Below are 16068 nucleotides of genomic sequence, written 5' to 3'. Positions count from 1 at the left end.
GGGCGGGGGGCACATGCAGCAGAGCTTGTCTGGATGGTGTAGTGCATGCTGCCCCTGTGGCACTCTGCATGGGGCTGAGCCCTGCCCACTCACACTGGGGTAGCCTGTGCCATACCCCCACTAGTGCCTCCAGCTTAGCCCAGCCAGGTGCTGTTCCGCTCTCCCTGCCTCCAGCGATGGCTCCTGCCTCTGCCATGCCATACCACACTGTGCTGAGCAGCTTCTTGCAGGGCTGTTCCTAGTGCAACTGCAGCTGGCTAGGTGCTGCTCTGCTCCCCCCACCTCCAGTGGTGCTCCCCCTATCTCCCATGCCACGCCATGCCATGCCACTCCCAGCAGGTGGGCAGGTAGCCAACTTCAGCTGTGTGTCTCCTGCCCCAGTGCATGGGGCTCTGGCTTCAATTACCAGCTGCCTTAAGACGGGAAGTGGCCGGGAGCTGGAGCCAGATCCTCATGTGCTGTGGCAGGAGCTGCCTGGCTAAAGCTGCTCATCCACAGTGGCATGGCATGGTGCATCGCAGCATGGTAGGGGCAAGATCAGGAGCAGGAGCCACCACTGGAGTCAGGGGGAGCAGAGCAGCACCTGGGTGCAGCTGTACTGGGACCAGCCCTGCCAGAAGCTGCGCACGCTGGTCAGGGCTGGACCATTGGCACCAGCAGCAGGCTGCCCTGGTGTGAGTGGTTGGGGCTTGACCCCCTGCAGAGCACCCCAGGGGCAGCTGCAGGCTGTATTTGCCCACCCCTGGTTTAAGGCATGATTAACCTGTTATTCGCATATTAAATGTAACATGTCAGAAGTCTAAGGGCCAGATCCTTAAAATTTATTTAGGCACCTAACTAGGAGTTAGATACCTAAATACCTTTCTGGACATGCGCCTAAGTGCCTCCAGGAGATGAAGTGAGTAGGAGGAGCAGTTCCAGATCACAGGCCCTTGTTCTCAGGAGGGACTTCAATCACCCTGATTTCTGCTGGGAGAGCAGTACAACAGTGCACAGGCAATCCAGGAAGTTTTTGGAGAGCGTTGGAGACAACTTCCTGGTACAAGTGTTGGAGAGGCCAACTGAGGGCAGTGCTCTTTTTGATCTACTGCTCACAAACAGGGAAGAATTGGTGGAGAGCAACAGAGTATGGACCCTGGACTTCAGAAAAGTAGACTTTGGCTCCTCAGGGAACTGATAGGGCGGATCCCCTGGGAGGCAAGTCTGAGGGGAAAAGGAGCCCAGAAAAGTTGGTTGTATTTTAAAGAAACCTTACTGAGGGTGCAGGAACAAACCATCCTGATGTGCAGGAAGAATAGCAAATGTGGCAGGGGACCCGCTTGGCTTAGCAGAGGAGTCTTCAGTGAGTTTAAACACAAAAAGGAAGCTTACAAGAAGTGGAAGCTTGGACAAACAACTTGGGAGGAGTATAAGAATATTGCTCAGGCATGCAGGGATGAATTCAGGAAAGCCAAAGCATAATTGGGGTTGGAGCTAGCAAGTGACATGAAGGGTAAAAGGAAGGGTTTCTAAAAGTATGTTAGCAACAAGAGGAAAGTCAGGAAAAGTGTGGGTCCCTTACTGAATGAGGGAGGCAACCTAGTGACACATGATGAGGAAAAGGTTGAAGTGCTCAAAGCCTTTTTTACCTCCATCTTACCTCAGCTTGCTGCCTACTGCACCGGGCAGTGCAGTTTGGGGAGGTCAGCCTGGTGAAAGAACAGGTTAGGGGCTATTTAGAAAATCTGGACATATACAAGTCCATGGGGCCAGATGCAATGCATCTAAGGGTACTGAGGGAGTTGGCTGATGTGATTGAAGAGCCACTAGCCATTATCTTTCAAAACTCGTGGTGATCAGAGGAGATCCTGGATGATTGGAAAAGGGCAAATATAGTGCCCATCTTTAAGAAAGCGAAGGAGGATCCGAGGAACTACAGACCAGTCAGCTTCACTTCAGTCCCCAGAAAAATCATGGACCTGGTCCTCAAAGGATACATTTCTAAGCACTTGGAGGAGAAGGTGGTTAGGAACAGTCAACATGGGTTTGCCAAGGGCATGTTATGCCTGACCAGCCTGATTGCCTTCTATGATGAGATGACTGGCTCTGTGGATGCAGGGAGACCAGTGGATGTGGTATACCTTGACTTTAGCAAGGCTTTTGATACTGTCTCCCATAGCAATGCTGCAAGCAAGCTGAGGAAGTATGGGCTGGATGAATGGGCTGTAAGGTGGATAGAAAACTGTCTGGATTGTTGGGCTCATTGGGTAGCAACCAATGGCTTCATGTCTAGCTAGCAGCTGATCTCAAGTAGAGTGCTCCAGTGGTTGGTCCTGGGACCAGTTTTGTTTAATATCTTCATTAATGATCTGGAAGATAGGATGGATTGTACCCTAAGCAAGTTCATGGATGACATTAAGCAAGGGGGAGTAGTAGATGCACTGGAGGGTAGGGCTAGGATTCAGAGTGACCTAGGCAAATTGGCGGATTGGGACAAAAGAAATCTCATGAGGTTCAACAACGACAAGTGCAGAGTCCTGCACTTAGGATGGAAGAATCCCATGCATCACTTAAGGCTTGGGATCAACTGGCTCAGCAGCAGCTCTGCAGAAAAGGACCTGGGGGTTACAGTGGACAGGAAGCTGAATTTGAGTCAGTATAGTGCCCTTGTTGCCAAGAAGGCTAACAGCATACTGGACTGCATTAGTAGGATTATTGTCAGCAGATCAAAGGAAGTAATTATTTGTCTCTATTCTGCACTGGTGAGGCCACATCTGGAGTACTGTGTCCAGTTTTGGGCCCCCCACTATAGAATGGATATGGACAAGTTGGAGAGAGTACAGCGGAGAGCAATGAAAATGGTTTGGGGGCTGGGGCACATGACTCATAAGAAGAGGCTGAGGGAAGGGTTTATTTAGTTTGGAGAAGGGAAGACTGAGGGGGGATTTGATAGCAGCCTTTAACTGCCTGAAGGGGGGTGTTCCAAAGAGGATGGAGCTGGACTGTTCTCAGGGGTGACAGATGACAGAACAATGAGCAATGGTCTCAAGTTGCAGCAAGAGAGGTTTAGGTTGGATATTAGGAAAAACTTTCTCACTAGGAGAGGGTGGTGGAGCACTGGAACAAATTACCTAGAGAGGCGGTGGAATCTCCATCCTTGGAGGATTTTAAAGCCCGGCTTGACAAAGCTCTGGCTGGAATGATCTATTTGGGGATGATCCTGCTTTGATAAGGGGGTTGGACTAAATGACCTCCTGAGGTTCCTTTCAACCCTAATTTTCTGTGATTCTGAGAGTCTGTACCAGTACAGTCTGACATTCTGCTTTGTGCCCTCCTGCACATGAGAGGATTTGTCACCATTCAGGCAGGTGTATATACCCTGCTGTGAGTTGGGGCACAGGGCACAAGAAGGTTAGATATCAAATTTGAAGCATTTTGCAACATACCACGTACTGGCATTTTGGTGGGTCTGAAAATTCTCCTTAGGCCCCTGACATGTTACATTTAAGATGCAATTAACAGGTTAATCACATTTTAAATAGTAACCTGCATATGTACAAGTAAATTTAAGATTTGATAATAGAGTAAACTGCTGCTGCTATAAGAGGACTATCTCTAATCGCAGTAACTCTTCATGCTAAAGTCTTTGTTTTTTTACTTGCTAGTACATTCAGCTAATAGAACTCCTGGAAGAGAACCTGGGGTAGTCAGAGATAGAGGAGTCCAGGTTATAAGCATGATATATCTGATGAACCCAAACTCCACCTACTACTTGGTCCTCAGACTGCAGGGATTTTCTGGCCTGGTATCATAATGAGATTATGTTGATATAAGAACTTTGAACCAAAGTTTTGCTTACTCCATATACCTTAATGTATTTTGAAGGGGACCGTGGGTCTGGCAAAAATCACTCCAGGCTCACATTGATCAGAAAGTCATATAGAATAATTGCAAATATCACAAACCTCCAATGCACCTGTGGTCTATGGTCAGAGCGTTATCATTGATTCTGTTCATAACCTCCAAAGTAGATGGTGTTTTGTCTTTACAGATGGTCTCACATTGATCTCAACAATACTGAAGCAGCAACTCTAGCCAATGCTCTTCTATCTCTTCCAGAGCTGAAGAAGTTTGAGTATGTAATTATATAAAAAAATTATTTTACTGCTGAATGTACATTCTTACAATCTCCTCCTTCACAAGATGCAGCTTGTTGCAGTTCCCTACCTTATTCTCTTGTAAAATTCTCGTATTCTGAATATTTCTCTCAAGTCTGTTGAGAAGACCAAATCAAACATGGTGTTTCCATGATCTGCCTGAAATTTTGGTTTCTGGGAACAGCATGTGCCATAGGTTTTTTTCTGAAAATAAAAACAAAAAACAGACCTGAAGCAGGATTAGGACTCCAGACCTAGACCTTAACTTTATAATGGATCAAACCAAAAGCCCAGATGCTGGGAAAAGTGGACTCCAGATGCATCTGCAGTCCCATATACCACACAGCCACACTCGTCTGGACGTGGCCTATGGGTACTTACAGATGTGGAAAAAAACCCCACTGCTTTACTTTCAGTTCAGCCTGCCCTCACACCCAGCACAACACATGACCAGAAGAGGAATCATGTCAGTTTGACCCAGGTCGCCCAGCATCTGTATAGCTCATGTGCTTCAATGGGGTTTTTTAGTGCTTTTATTTAATAGCTGATTCAATCAACAATTTGATAAAAGCACCAAAAGCCCTGCTGAAGTATGTGAGGTATACAGATGTTGGGGATTTGAGTCAAAATGACGCAGTTCCTCTTCTGGTAAAGCACTGGGTTTTTTCCCCACATCTGTCAGCACCCTTTGACTCTAGTCATGTTGAATGAAGGGTCTAGTGTGATGTAGGAATCTTTGACCCTCATTTTAAAGTCCATCTAAATTATCAGAGTGTTGCAGAGTAGCCTTAGTGTGGATGAGAGACAGGACTAGAGCCTCTGTCTTTCTATAGGGAAATACTGTGGACATTGTTCCTGTTAATGTTTGGATGCCTCTCTGAAATCTCACAAGAACTGGCTCTATTGCAGCATTTTGACTCTTCAGGATTTAACTCTGCCCAGAACCTGGACTTGAATTTGGGGCAAAGCTTCAAGGGACCAGGGGAATCCTTTATGCAAATTCTTAGAAAGTTAACATAGGCAGAAATAACTGCAGAGCTCTACTGTATGAGCATAAGCCCCAAATCCCAGGTCCACTCACACCAACAGTCCTTTGATGCTTTTACAAAGGTACAACTATCTGCTCTTGTTCTATGACTAAATCCTGTGACATTTAATTAAATTATGTCTCCTGGAGACAGGAGACGTGGCAGACGTTGTACATCTAGACTTCCAAAAGACTTTTGATCTAGTATCCCACGATATCCTTGTGGGAAAACTGGAAGATTGCAGGCTCGACTGCTCGACAGTTTAGTGGGTGGAAAACAGGCTACACGGTAGGACCCAGAGAGTTCTCATGAATGGGTCTGTGTCATCCTGATGCAAAGTAGCCAGTGATGTCCCTCAGGGATCCGTGCTTGGACCAGTGCTTTTCAACATCTTTATCAGTGATTTGGATGGAGGAGTGAAAAGCTCACTGGCCAAGTTTGTGGATGACACCCAAGTTATGGGGCAGTGTGGTCATGCCAGATGTTAGGTTGCAGATACAGGTGGACCTGGGCAGGCTGGAGAGTTGGGCAGACTGGAACCAGGTGAAGTTTAACACTTCCAAGTGTAAGGTGCTCCATCTGGGGGCAAACAACCCTCAACATACAAACAGGCTCGATGACCACAGCTTGACTTGCACCATGGCCGAAAGGGACCTAGGGGTAATAATCAACCATTGTATGGATATGAGCCGTTAGTGTGAGGCAGTGGTCAGCAGGGCAAACAACACACTGGCATGCATCAACCGACGCATCTCGTGTAAAACTAAGGAAGTGATGCTCCCGCTGTACTCAGCACTAGTGAGACCGCAGTTGAAGTACTGCGTCTAGTTCTGGGCACCACAATAAGGACATGGAAAAACTTGAGAGGGTCCAGAAATAGCCACCCATACGATCAGGGCCTTGCAAGGCAAGCCATACGAGAAAAGGCTGAGGGACCTGGGCCTCTTTAGCTTGAAGAGAAGGTTGAGAGGGGACTTGATAATGGCTTACCGCTATATCACAGGAGTGCATCAGAAGCTCGGTGAACAACTGTTCACTAGGGCACCCTGGGGAAGACCAGGAGCAATGGATACAAACTCTTGGAAGGCTGCTTCAGGCTTAATACCAGGAAAAACTCCTTCACAGTCAGGGTGTCCAGACTGTGGAATAAACTCCCTGCAAAGGTGGTGCAGTCACCTATCCTGGAGGTTTTCAAGTGGAGACTAGACAGTCACCTCACTGGGGTCACCTAACTCCAGTTGTCTTCCTGCCTAGAGCAGGAGGGCTGGACCTGATGATCTGCAAGGTCCCTTCCAGCCTCTAACAGTCTATGAATCTATGTTGATTTCAATTTTCTCCTGTAGTTTCATTTGGAATGAAGCTGTTTGTTTTAGGTGTTTTAATATGTTGTTAGAAATTGGGGTTAGTCACTTCCTATCCTAAACAGTCATCTGATATGCTGCTAAAAAGCTTTCATTTTTTACCCTGGAAGTGACTGCACATCTGTGGTGGGCAAAGGGATTCCTGTCACTCCTGTCCTAGTGAACTATTTTGCTCTAATTCAGTGCTATGCTTATTTTTCAGGCTGACATCAAGTACCATTGTGCCCATTGGAATAAGGCAGCTGGCTGCAGGGCTGCAACAGTGTCATGGCCTTGAAGAGCTGAAGTAAGTTAACTCTAATCTGTGAGGCCACTGTATGCTTTATTATTAAACTATAGCTACCTTCCAGCTTGTGGCCTGGATGGGTGTAACTTCACTGATGGCTAGTAAACATCAGCTGGGGAAGATGTTTGAATGTCTTCAGGTTTGCAACGTGGGATGGGCATAAAAGCAGGGGTGGGACAGAAGGCTGTAGACAGCTCAAGTGCTTTGGTATCCTCAGGGATTTTGGTTGTAGCTGTCCTTGGTATCCTCAGTACCTCTGAAGTACATGTACACCCATGTCCTGATTCAGAAAGGTGGTAATTTCAGGAATGACACTGGTCATGTTAGAAAGTGCACTGGAAGGCAACATCTGCTAGTGACAGTTAGTGGTATTTACAGAAGCACTTCTGCAGGTAAAGTTATGCTAACACAACACAGCTCTGACCTTGGTCTGCCACCACCTGGGCCAAAGTCTAGCACTAGCCTAAGACATCCCTAGCATGGGTGTTACCACCTGAAGAGCATACAGGAAGTTATCATTTATATCTCTGTAGAAACATCCATCATATTGGTATCCTTCTTTTGCTAGGAGCTCTGTAAATCTATGTTAAACACCATTCTTGTTCTAAAGAGACTTCAGTTTGAAAAGGTTCAGGGTTGGTAGTGTCTGAAGCCATTTGGTTTAATGCAGTGGTTGTCAAAATTCCTAAAGTCACAGAACTCTTTCAAATCCCTTCCTCTACTGCAGAAGCCCTACCCCTATTATAAAGTCTGATGTGGAGCCAGGTGATCTGGCCCCACATTGGAGTCACACTGCCTTCTGGCCTGCTCAGTCATTACTCCCAATCTCTTTGAGGAACCCGTGATGACCTGTCATGGAACCCTAGGGTTCCATGAAACACAGTTTGAAAACTGCTGCTTTAATGTTAGAAGTGATATTGAAAAAAAATCATTCAGATGTTTTTCAAGTTGGCTGTTTCCTCTTCCCCATCACATTTTCTACTGAGTTCCCTTCCTTCCCCTTTTTGTAACTCACTTTTGCATGTATTTATTTTTTCTACTTTTAATATCTAGATTTTGTGACATCCCCTAACAATTGTAAAGCATTGGCCTGCTATTTTAATAGAAGCTGTTCTAAAAGGCATAGGAAGTCTCTCTGAACATTTAATGCTTTTATTTTATCACATATACAGATAATCCATGCAAGTAATGAACCATATTTGTAACTGGTATTTGTTGATTTCGGGAGCTCCCCTTTTGTCTGGTCAATATTTTGGGAACCACATATACTAAAATTTGCTTGACCCTGCTATAAGGCTTTCCTCCAAAACTGGTTATTCCTAAAAGGAAAAGTTTCATTTTGGAAGTGAACCCTCTCAACATTATGTCTATATTTTCCAGTGAAAAGTGATAATAAAACAAATGCATGAAATAATATGTTGTTACAGAGGAATCAACAAACTGATTTTTCTCATTAAAAGTTCCACTGTGGACATTTTAAAAAACAAAGGAATTTTGCACTGAGGAAAAAAAATGATTTCATGATGTTTTTGTTTTGGAAAAAAATGATAATGTATGATTATATTTGACGAATTCCAGCCAGATCTATTACTAGTGAACTTATAGGTCTCTGCCCCTTTTAGCTTGCAGACTTAGAGAAGGAAGACTTCTTTTCTTCACATCTCTCTTGGGGACAGTTTTACCTGAAAGGGAAAAAAGAGCTTGTTTTTTTCTTAAACATATCTATACATGAATCATACACTTTTGGTTTTATTCTGTTTCTGTTGAAGTTGGTGGCAAAACTCTCATGACTTCAGTGGACTATAATCAAGCCCTTTTTGTTTTTCAGTCTTAGAAATGAGGATTTTTCATTACAGCCTTCTATACTGTATAGGACATAACTACAAAACATTAATACGGCTGTTATGATGATTCCCTTGCCTAATCAACTAACCTCATGACAGTTTTCATGCAGACCACTGAGATCTTTCAGCCCCCCTCTGCTTTGACAGCTCCTTGATTACCGAGAGGGTTGCTGTTCCTGAATTAGCCAGTTAAATCTGTGAACATTCATTCCTGTGTCCCTTTGCTTCCTAGTCTGGGCTTCCTGAAACTTGATGACATAGCCATTCAGATGCTGGTGCCTAGCATTTGCAAAATGCCTTCACTGAAAAGACTTATGTAAGTATGCCTGTCCCAAGCATTCCTATACTACAGTGTTCTTGGGGCCATATGAATTCCTAGTGAGAGAAGGAACATTTGCAGTTCTTTCCTTGAATTTTCCACTTAAGCCCAGTTTAGCTGCTCAGAATGGTCTGATATGTCAAATCGGGTAACCTTGCAAACATGTAGCCAAGAGCATAATTTCACTGGCAATGCCATCATAATTTTCAGTATGGAAGCATGAAGCATTACAGTTGTTACAAACCACCACTGAGTTGAGCATTTCCCTGATAAGTGCACTGTTGGTTGCCTATCAAGAGCATTTGCAGCTTTTTCACAGGCTGACAATAGGTTTTATTTTCTAATAAGCATCGTGCATAAAATGTTTTATTTTTTCTTTTATAATCTGATCGGTATGGGTACTCCCAAAGCCAATGAGATACAGTTCCGAAGGCTTACATGGGACTTTGGTTTTATAGTTTTTGCACTGTGTAGTGAATGTCATCCTCTCTCCATAAAGTTACGTTACTGAATACATGGTATTTTTGGAATATTCTTTCCAGCTTGAACAATAACAGTATTGGTAATGAAGGTTGCATCCATCTTGCAGAAGCCCTGAAGGATACTTATCGCCTGGAAGAAATCAAGTGGGTTCCTTTCTTGAAATCTGTCTGCCAAAAAGGGTGGGTGGCAGTTATGCATCAGGCACAGAAGTGGGTATATATCCATGAGTTCTTAAGTGCCAGTATAGGAAATAAACAAGTTTTATAAAGACTACAAAATAGTTAACTGTCAGAATTACATACATGGGGAGCAAATCAAGATTTTAGCTCCAAAATATGAAGTAGCTGAAGACTGATTCCAGTTAAACAGCTGCTGCCTGCTTAAGAAGCCTGCAGATTAAAATGCTCTTTGGCAAAATCTGGATCAAGAACTAAGTACTGTATCTGGCTTTCCTTTATCAAGGACTAGACTTAAATCCTGTACCCCAGTACCAACACTTACAAGCTCTGGAAATGCTTGATTTTGTTTCTAGTCTCAGCATATCTCTGTTTTGACTGTTTTCTTCATTGCAACCCAGTCTTCTCTCTCCTCTAATACAGGACAAGGTACAGAATGTCTTTTCTCAAAAGAAGTGAATGTATTACTATACCATTTAATGGGACCAGCTAATTAGATATGTGATAGTTTAATATCTCATAAAGTAGTTTGAACTCTTCCTCAGAACGTTAAAAAAAAACTTTTTCTTTGACTTTCAAAGTACCTTCTTCTGTGAATACTGGAGCAGCTTTAATTCCATCCAGTGGATGGGATCTGTTAAATAAAATGCTGTAGTCAGGATGGAGCTCAGCGTTCTCTTTAATAATATGGCATGTTTTTCCCTTTAAAGTTTAAGCCTTAACAAATTTGAAGATGTTGGCCTGGTAAAAATAGCCACAACCCTGCTGGAAATGCAAAATCTAAAGAAAATCAAGTGAGTCACTTTCTTTTGTTTCGAGCAACAGAACTAGTTAGTGCTAAGACTGCAGGAGATGTTCATGTCTGATTTTTATATTGCCTGTTTCTATATAATGTAAACTTTTATTCTGTCTTTAAGTGCTTGATAGGTAAGCCATAAATGTTAAAAGAAAGACACCCTTACCATTGAATTAATCTGGCTTTGAATCAGACCCTTTGAGAGTGAAAGTTGCTGTGTATTTGTGATATAATCTCAGAACACTTATTTGCAGGCAGATGTCTGCAGCACAAAAAACTGTACTGCCTGGCACAAGCTGGCATCAGCAGAGGCCAATGGTTGAACTTACCACAGACCGTGACTTACCCTTGCCTCTGGGCTGAGTAGAAGAGTCATGCACAATAACTGCTCTGTTTCTATGTGGAGGATTTCATTGTGTAGGACTTCACTACTTCATCATTTTCCTTTTACTAACAAATGTAGAGATAAAAATGAGATTATATTTCCTCTTTGTCTTGTTCAGACTCTGGTAATACTCAGCCCAAATTTCAAGCTGTATAGAAGAGACCTGCCATAGACTCCTTGGCTGGATCCAGATGTGCAGGCACATGTGGTTTGTGGCACTGCAAACCTCTCTGTAGCACCACAAACCACATGAGTTGCACATTAATCAGTGTGTGGCACCGCTAATGTGCAGCATTGAGGCAAGAGTTACTTCCGTGATTTCCAGATAGCAAAAAAAAAAAAAGAAACCCCTGGAAAAAAAGCAGCGCAAACCATGCCAAAGTTGTGGGCACTGGGACAAACACAGAGACAGAGGACTGTGCTGAAGCACCCTGTGCTCCCCAACTGCTCCCTGGCTAGCTGGAGTGCAGGGTGCCTCAAGACAGGGGAGCAGGCAGCCCTGGGCTGGCTGCTCCTCCATTTCAAGGCACGTTGTGCCCCAGCCAGCCAGGGAGCAGCTGGCTGGGGCACAGAATGCCTCAGCAGCAGGGCTCCGCAGTACATGGAGATGAGGGAGCAGGCAGCCCTGGGCTGCCTGCTTCCCCATCTCCATGTGCCTCTCCCTGGCTGGCCGGGGCACAGGGTGCCTCAGTGCAGGGGATAGCTAGTCCCCGTGGCACAAATTTGTGCCGTTACTCTTTGTGCTGCTGCAAAGGCACACTCCTGCTCATGTGGATATCGCCCTTGAGGTCACTGTTCCAGTCAGAGAAAAGCACTGGCTAGTATGTTGTATGATATGTGGGACTGCAGAAATAGGGGTCAGATTCCTGGAGGGATTTGCTTTAGTGTAACCTCAGGGAACTCAGCAGTGCAACCTGGGACTAGGCTGCTTGCTTAGGAATTGCAGAGCCTTAGCTTTGTAACACCAATTACTCAGTGCACTCAGTGAGATCTTTCTCCTTCTGCATCACTTATTGACTCAATTATCTATAGCTAGGTCTACATTATTTTGGCAGTTTTTTTGTAAGAAAACATTGACTTGTTGAAACCAAAACTCTTCCCAAGAGTGCATTCAGTTTTGCCTAATGTTTGCTCAAGGAGTGTTTCTTGGGTTTCCAATACCATCAAAGTCAGTAAGGGAGAAATCTTCACATTTCAAAATAGCTAATAGCTGGGTTGCTAGAGCACTCACGTGGGCTGTGGGAAACCTAATTCAAATAATTTCTGTTCTGAAGCAGAGACCTGAACCACCAAAAGATCCAAAGTCTCATTGTGAGGCAGGTAAATAGTATCTCTCTCAGCTCTAGGTAACAAATGGATGATACACAGTGCGTGCAGGGTCAGGAATACCAGGACAGTATCAAAAGCATTAGAAAGCCTTTCTTTTTCAAACTGTTTGTTGGAGAAATTGTATTTGGTTGAGGTTTGGACAGGCATCTCCACACTGGCAGCAGCGGCAGCTTATCATTGTAGTGCCCTGTGCTTCCTGTCATGCCAATTACCAGTGAAACAGCAATCAGCTAAAGCACCATCCATGCCATAGCTTATGTTTTTTCCTGTACATTCTGTCTCCTCTAGATGGAATAATTAATGAGATACTGCTTGTTTCCTTTCTTATTCTAGCTTCTCTGGGAACAGCATTGGTCCTGTTGGAGGGGAAAAGCTGATAGAGGCTCTGTCCCACTGCAAGCAGGTTGAAGAATTACTGTAAGTCTCATATGCCCTTTCAGGAACTTGGCAGAGGCATCAGGGTTATAGGAAGCAAACCTCATGCTGCCCCATTGAAGCCAGATTGAGTGTTACTGTCAACAACAATGGGAGCAAGAAAGAAACACTGTCTTTATCATTTGGTGCCCCGTTCTGAGGCTTCAGAGCTAGCATGTTGTCTGCAGTCATTGGTAGCTTTGTCTGCACTGTAAATACTGTGTTAGTGGAGGAGAACTCAGATCTGTGCTGTCTGCAGAATAATAGCTAGGTTTTCAGAAATGCAGGGTTTACAGTCCGTTTGCACATTCTCCTAATATCTATGCTACCTCAGAAATCAACTTTAAATCTCTGTTGTCGTTATATAAAAATGGAGTGAAGAGGCTGATTTGAGGTTTTATTTTAAGCAGAGGGTTACTGTTCAATTTAGTACCATTTATCTAATTTCCTATTAGTTTGCAAGGGGCAGTGTCCATACCCTACTGAATAATAAAACCTCAAAAGCAGAATGGATGAAATTATTTCTGTTGCACTGAAGATGAGTGAGCCATTCAACTAGCCTCCAGAAGGTGGTATAACTTAAGCATAATTACAGTGCAAGGCCCCAGTCATATTATTCCATCAGTTGTGAATGGTCATTACACTCAAGTCTACTGGGTCAATGGCACTCCACATAGATGCAGAGGGCATAACACTTGTGAAATTTATGTTGCCTCTCCCTTTAATGGCCAGTATAGATAGATGAGCAACAGACTAATATTGCCGGGAGTTGTAGGAGTCTGTCCTCAGCTCAAGCTCTTGTGGAAGGTCCTGAGTTCTGTCTTAAACGCTAATTACCCTGGCTACTTGGACTGCAAGATCAGGGCCTAATTTTATGATGGTAAGGCCTCTGACAGATGTTAATTTAATCACGCACTGGGATCGGAGGATTTTTTTCCTGGATCTTAACAATCATGTGTCTTGCCAGGCCAAACATTCAAGGTTTGCTATGGCAGGACACACAATTGTTTGGATTTGAGATAAAATTCTTCAGATCCCATCTCACATTTGTTGAAGTATGCAGCTGTCAGCATGTTTGTTGCAATGTAGGCAGTTGTGGATTAGGGAGTTCCTCAGTCCCTAAGTGCCTGTGCCCTGCACCCTGAAATTGTTTGTATGAAGCTGGCAAATGAGCTTCCTGTACCTGTGGACATTACAGCTACACCTTACAGCCTAAAACCAGGCTACATGCCACATGTTCAAATTAAAGTGAGATAAAACTAGCCACACAGATGTTCCACCTTTAATATGGAACTTCTTTATGGCTAATACGCTATTTTACTGTATAATAAGTTGGCTGAACGTGTGGCATGTAATGATTTATTGCACTATTAACACACAGATTTCTCAATAATATAATGCATGTTGGGGGTCTAAAGGAAAATAAGTAATTTGAATTATTTAATTAATCCTTTAGATGTATGAATTATAATTACAGTGGTATCAGGGAACAAAACCAACATTGTAATGAATTATACAATATTTTAATCTACTGTTTAATTTCTACCACTGGACTGTAAAATGTGAACATTGTTTTTGTTTGTGACCATTTCCAAGGGTCAACAACATTTATGGGCTACCCTCAACAGATATAATTCCTGGTGACACCCACACACATGCATTGGGGTGATAAGTTACACCAAGTTTTAGTCCATCATCATTTATGTTTCATATTCTATTATTTTCAGATTAGCTAGAATTGTTGTTGGTGACAAGGCTGCAGCACAACTGTCCCTCTGTCTGCCTGGCATGTGCCACTTGAAGATTCTCCAGTAGGTGCATGCTTTGTTTGGTTTTTTGTATGATTGCTGCCCTTCCCAACTCAAAAAACAATTAGAGTTGTTTTGTTCCCTGTTTATTCTCCTGTTTTATAAGTTATACTGTTAAAAGGCAACCACAGTATCAATATGAAACAGCCACCCCCACAAACAATATCCCAGCCTAGCTTTGTTTGTTAAATGCTTGCCCAAATTGGAAGGTCTTACAGTGCTTCTAAAACAGGGGTGGGCAAAATGTGGCCTGGGGGCCAGATGCGGCCTGCCAGGCCATTCTATCTGGCCCACAGGGCCCCTAAAAAATTTAGAAAATTAATATTTATCTGCCCTGAGCTGCCTGTCATGTGGCCCTCGATGGCTTGCCAAAACTCAGTAAGCGGCTCGCTGCTCAAAATAATTGCCCGCCCCGTTCTAAAAAATATAGATGTCCAGGCTCAGGCTTGGGAGAGAGTTCCAGAGTTGAGGCAAGACATCCTGCGAATACTGGAAATGAGATAAAATGACTGAATATTGAAGCAGGTGAAAATGAATTGGTGTATTGATCTGGTTAATAAATCCAGAATTCATTACATGGACAAAGAATTAACAAGAGTCAGTTTAATCTTGGCACAAGCTACCTTGGCACACACCTAACCTTTGGGCCTTGGCACAAGCTACTTTAAAAAACATCTTAAAGGCATTAAAATGAGAGCAGTCATTAGTTAAGGGGTGTTAAACCACCATAATTACCCTCTAAAAGATAAGCCACTCAAAAAGGTTTGTCTTGGAAACTTTTACTTGTGCTGTTTCAGGGTATTGTTTGAATGGTGCTTTACTTTTATTCCTCCAGCATCCCAGGGTGCACAGCTCCTGGCCACTCTAGCCCTTCCTACCCTCCAGAACTCTAGGGGAAACTGCTCTCATCTTAATTGCAGAGACACCATGGAGACGGGGAAGACTGTTTCCCCCATCCACCTCGCCTGGCTGTGGGAAGCTCAATTTCAACCAGACCACAGAGCCCTGGGGAGGCTGCTTTTCAGGGGCTCTGTGCTCTGGCCAAGCCCCTGTCCCTCTGCTTTAAGCATGGAGTGGCCTCCTCAGTACAGAGCCCTAGAGAAGTAGCCTCCCTGAAGCTCTGTGCTCAGGCTGAAGTTGATGCAACTGCTTACAGAATGGCTTAACAGCTGTGGGACCCTTGAGCCAGGAAAGCAAGCCCTAGCCTTCCAGTCAGCACAACTCCTGCTGCCCCCAACCCCACTCCCTGCTCCGGCCCAATCCCAGTTCACTGAAATGCACGCAAGAGATTTTTGTCCTTTAACTTTTCTTAAGTCTGTTTTTCACTTCTTTCTCTTTATTCTCTCCCACCCCGATCCAGCCTCACTTTAAACAGTTTTTCAAGATTTCTCCCCTCATACCCTCCACTCTGGCTGCTGTGCTCCTGCTGGGTATGGGTATGGAGGGAAGGAAGACCCCATGCTGGTTTCTCTGTCTCCTAGCTACATGCAACACTCCCCCTCCTCTCCCATCAGGGGAGGAATAGTCCTGATTCCTGTCCATTCCCCTGCTTGCCAGTCCTCTAGTGGGAAGTCACAGTTATGCAGGTCTGAAATGACATGAAGCCTTCACTTGAGACTGCTTTAAAAATGCCATAAAATTTCACAGATACCTGAAATTATAAAGGTAACCTGTGCTAAAGCCCCCCCCCCCCCCCCCCCCCC

The 16068-nt window shown here is 44.2% G+C and overlaps 1 protein-coding gene across 1 annotated transcript in view; it reads left to right on the top strand.

The window, feature by feature from the left end:
• NLRC5 (NLR family CARD domain containing 5) overlaps positions 1 to 16068 on the top strand; it is a 94219-nt gene that overhangs the window by 63528 nt on the left and 14623 nt on the right. Inside the window, exons 35-41 of the mRNA XM_025212713.1 lie at positions 4031 to 4114; positions 6728 to 6811; positions 8888 to 8971; positions 9517 to 9600; positions 10344 to 10427; positions 12477 to 12560; positions 14285 to 14368. Of these exons, the coding sequence (XP_025068498.1) occupies positions 4031 to 4114; positions 6728 to 6811; positions 8888 to 8971; positions 9517 to 9600; positions 10344 to 10427; positions 12477 to 12560; positions 14285 to 14368 (588 nt within the window). The remainder of the gene's footprint in view (positions 1 to 4030; positions 4115 to 6727; positions 6812 to 8887; positions 8972 to 9516; positions 9601 to 10343; positions 10428 to 12476; positions 12561 to 14284; positions 14369 to 16068) is intronic.

The sequence above is a fragment of the Alligator sinensis genome, unplaced genomic scaffold (assembly GCF_000455745.1).
Source record: "Alligator sinensis unplaced genomic scaffold, ASM45574v1 scaffold1000_1, whole genome shotgun sequence".
NCBI lineage: Eukaryota > Metazoa > Chordata > Crocodylia > Alligatoridae > Alligator > Alligator sinensis.
Note: the sequence above shows the minus strand (reverse complement) of the source record. Positions and strands in the feature narration are given on the sequence as shown.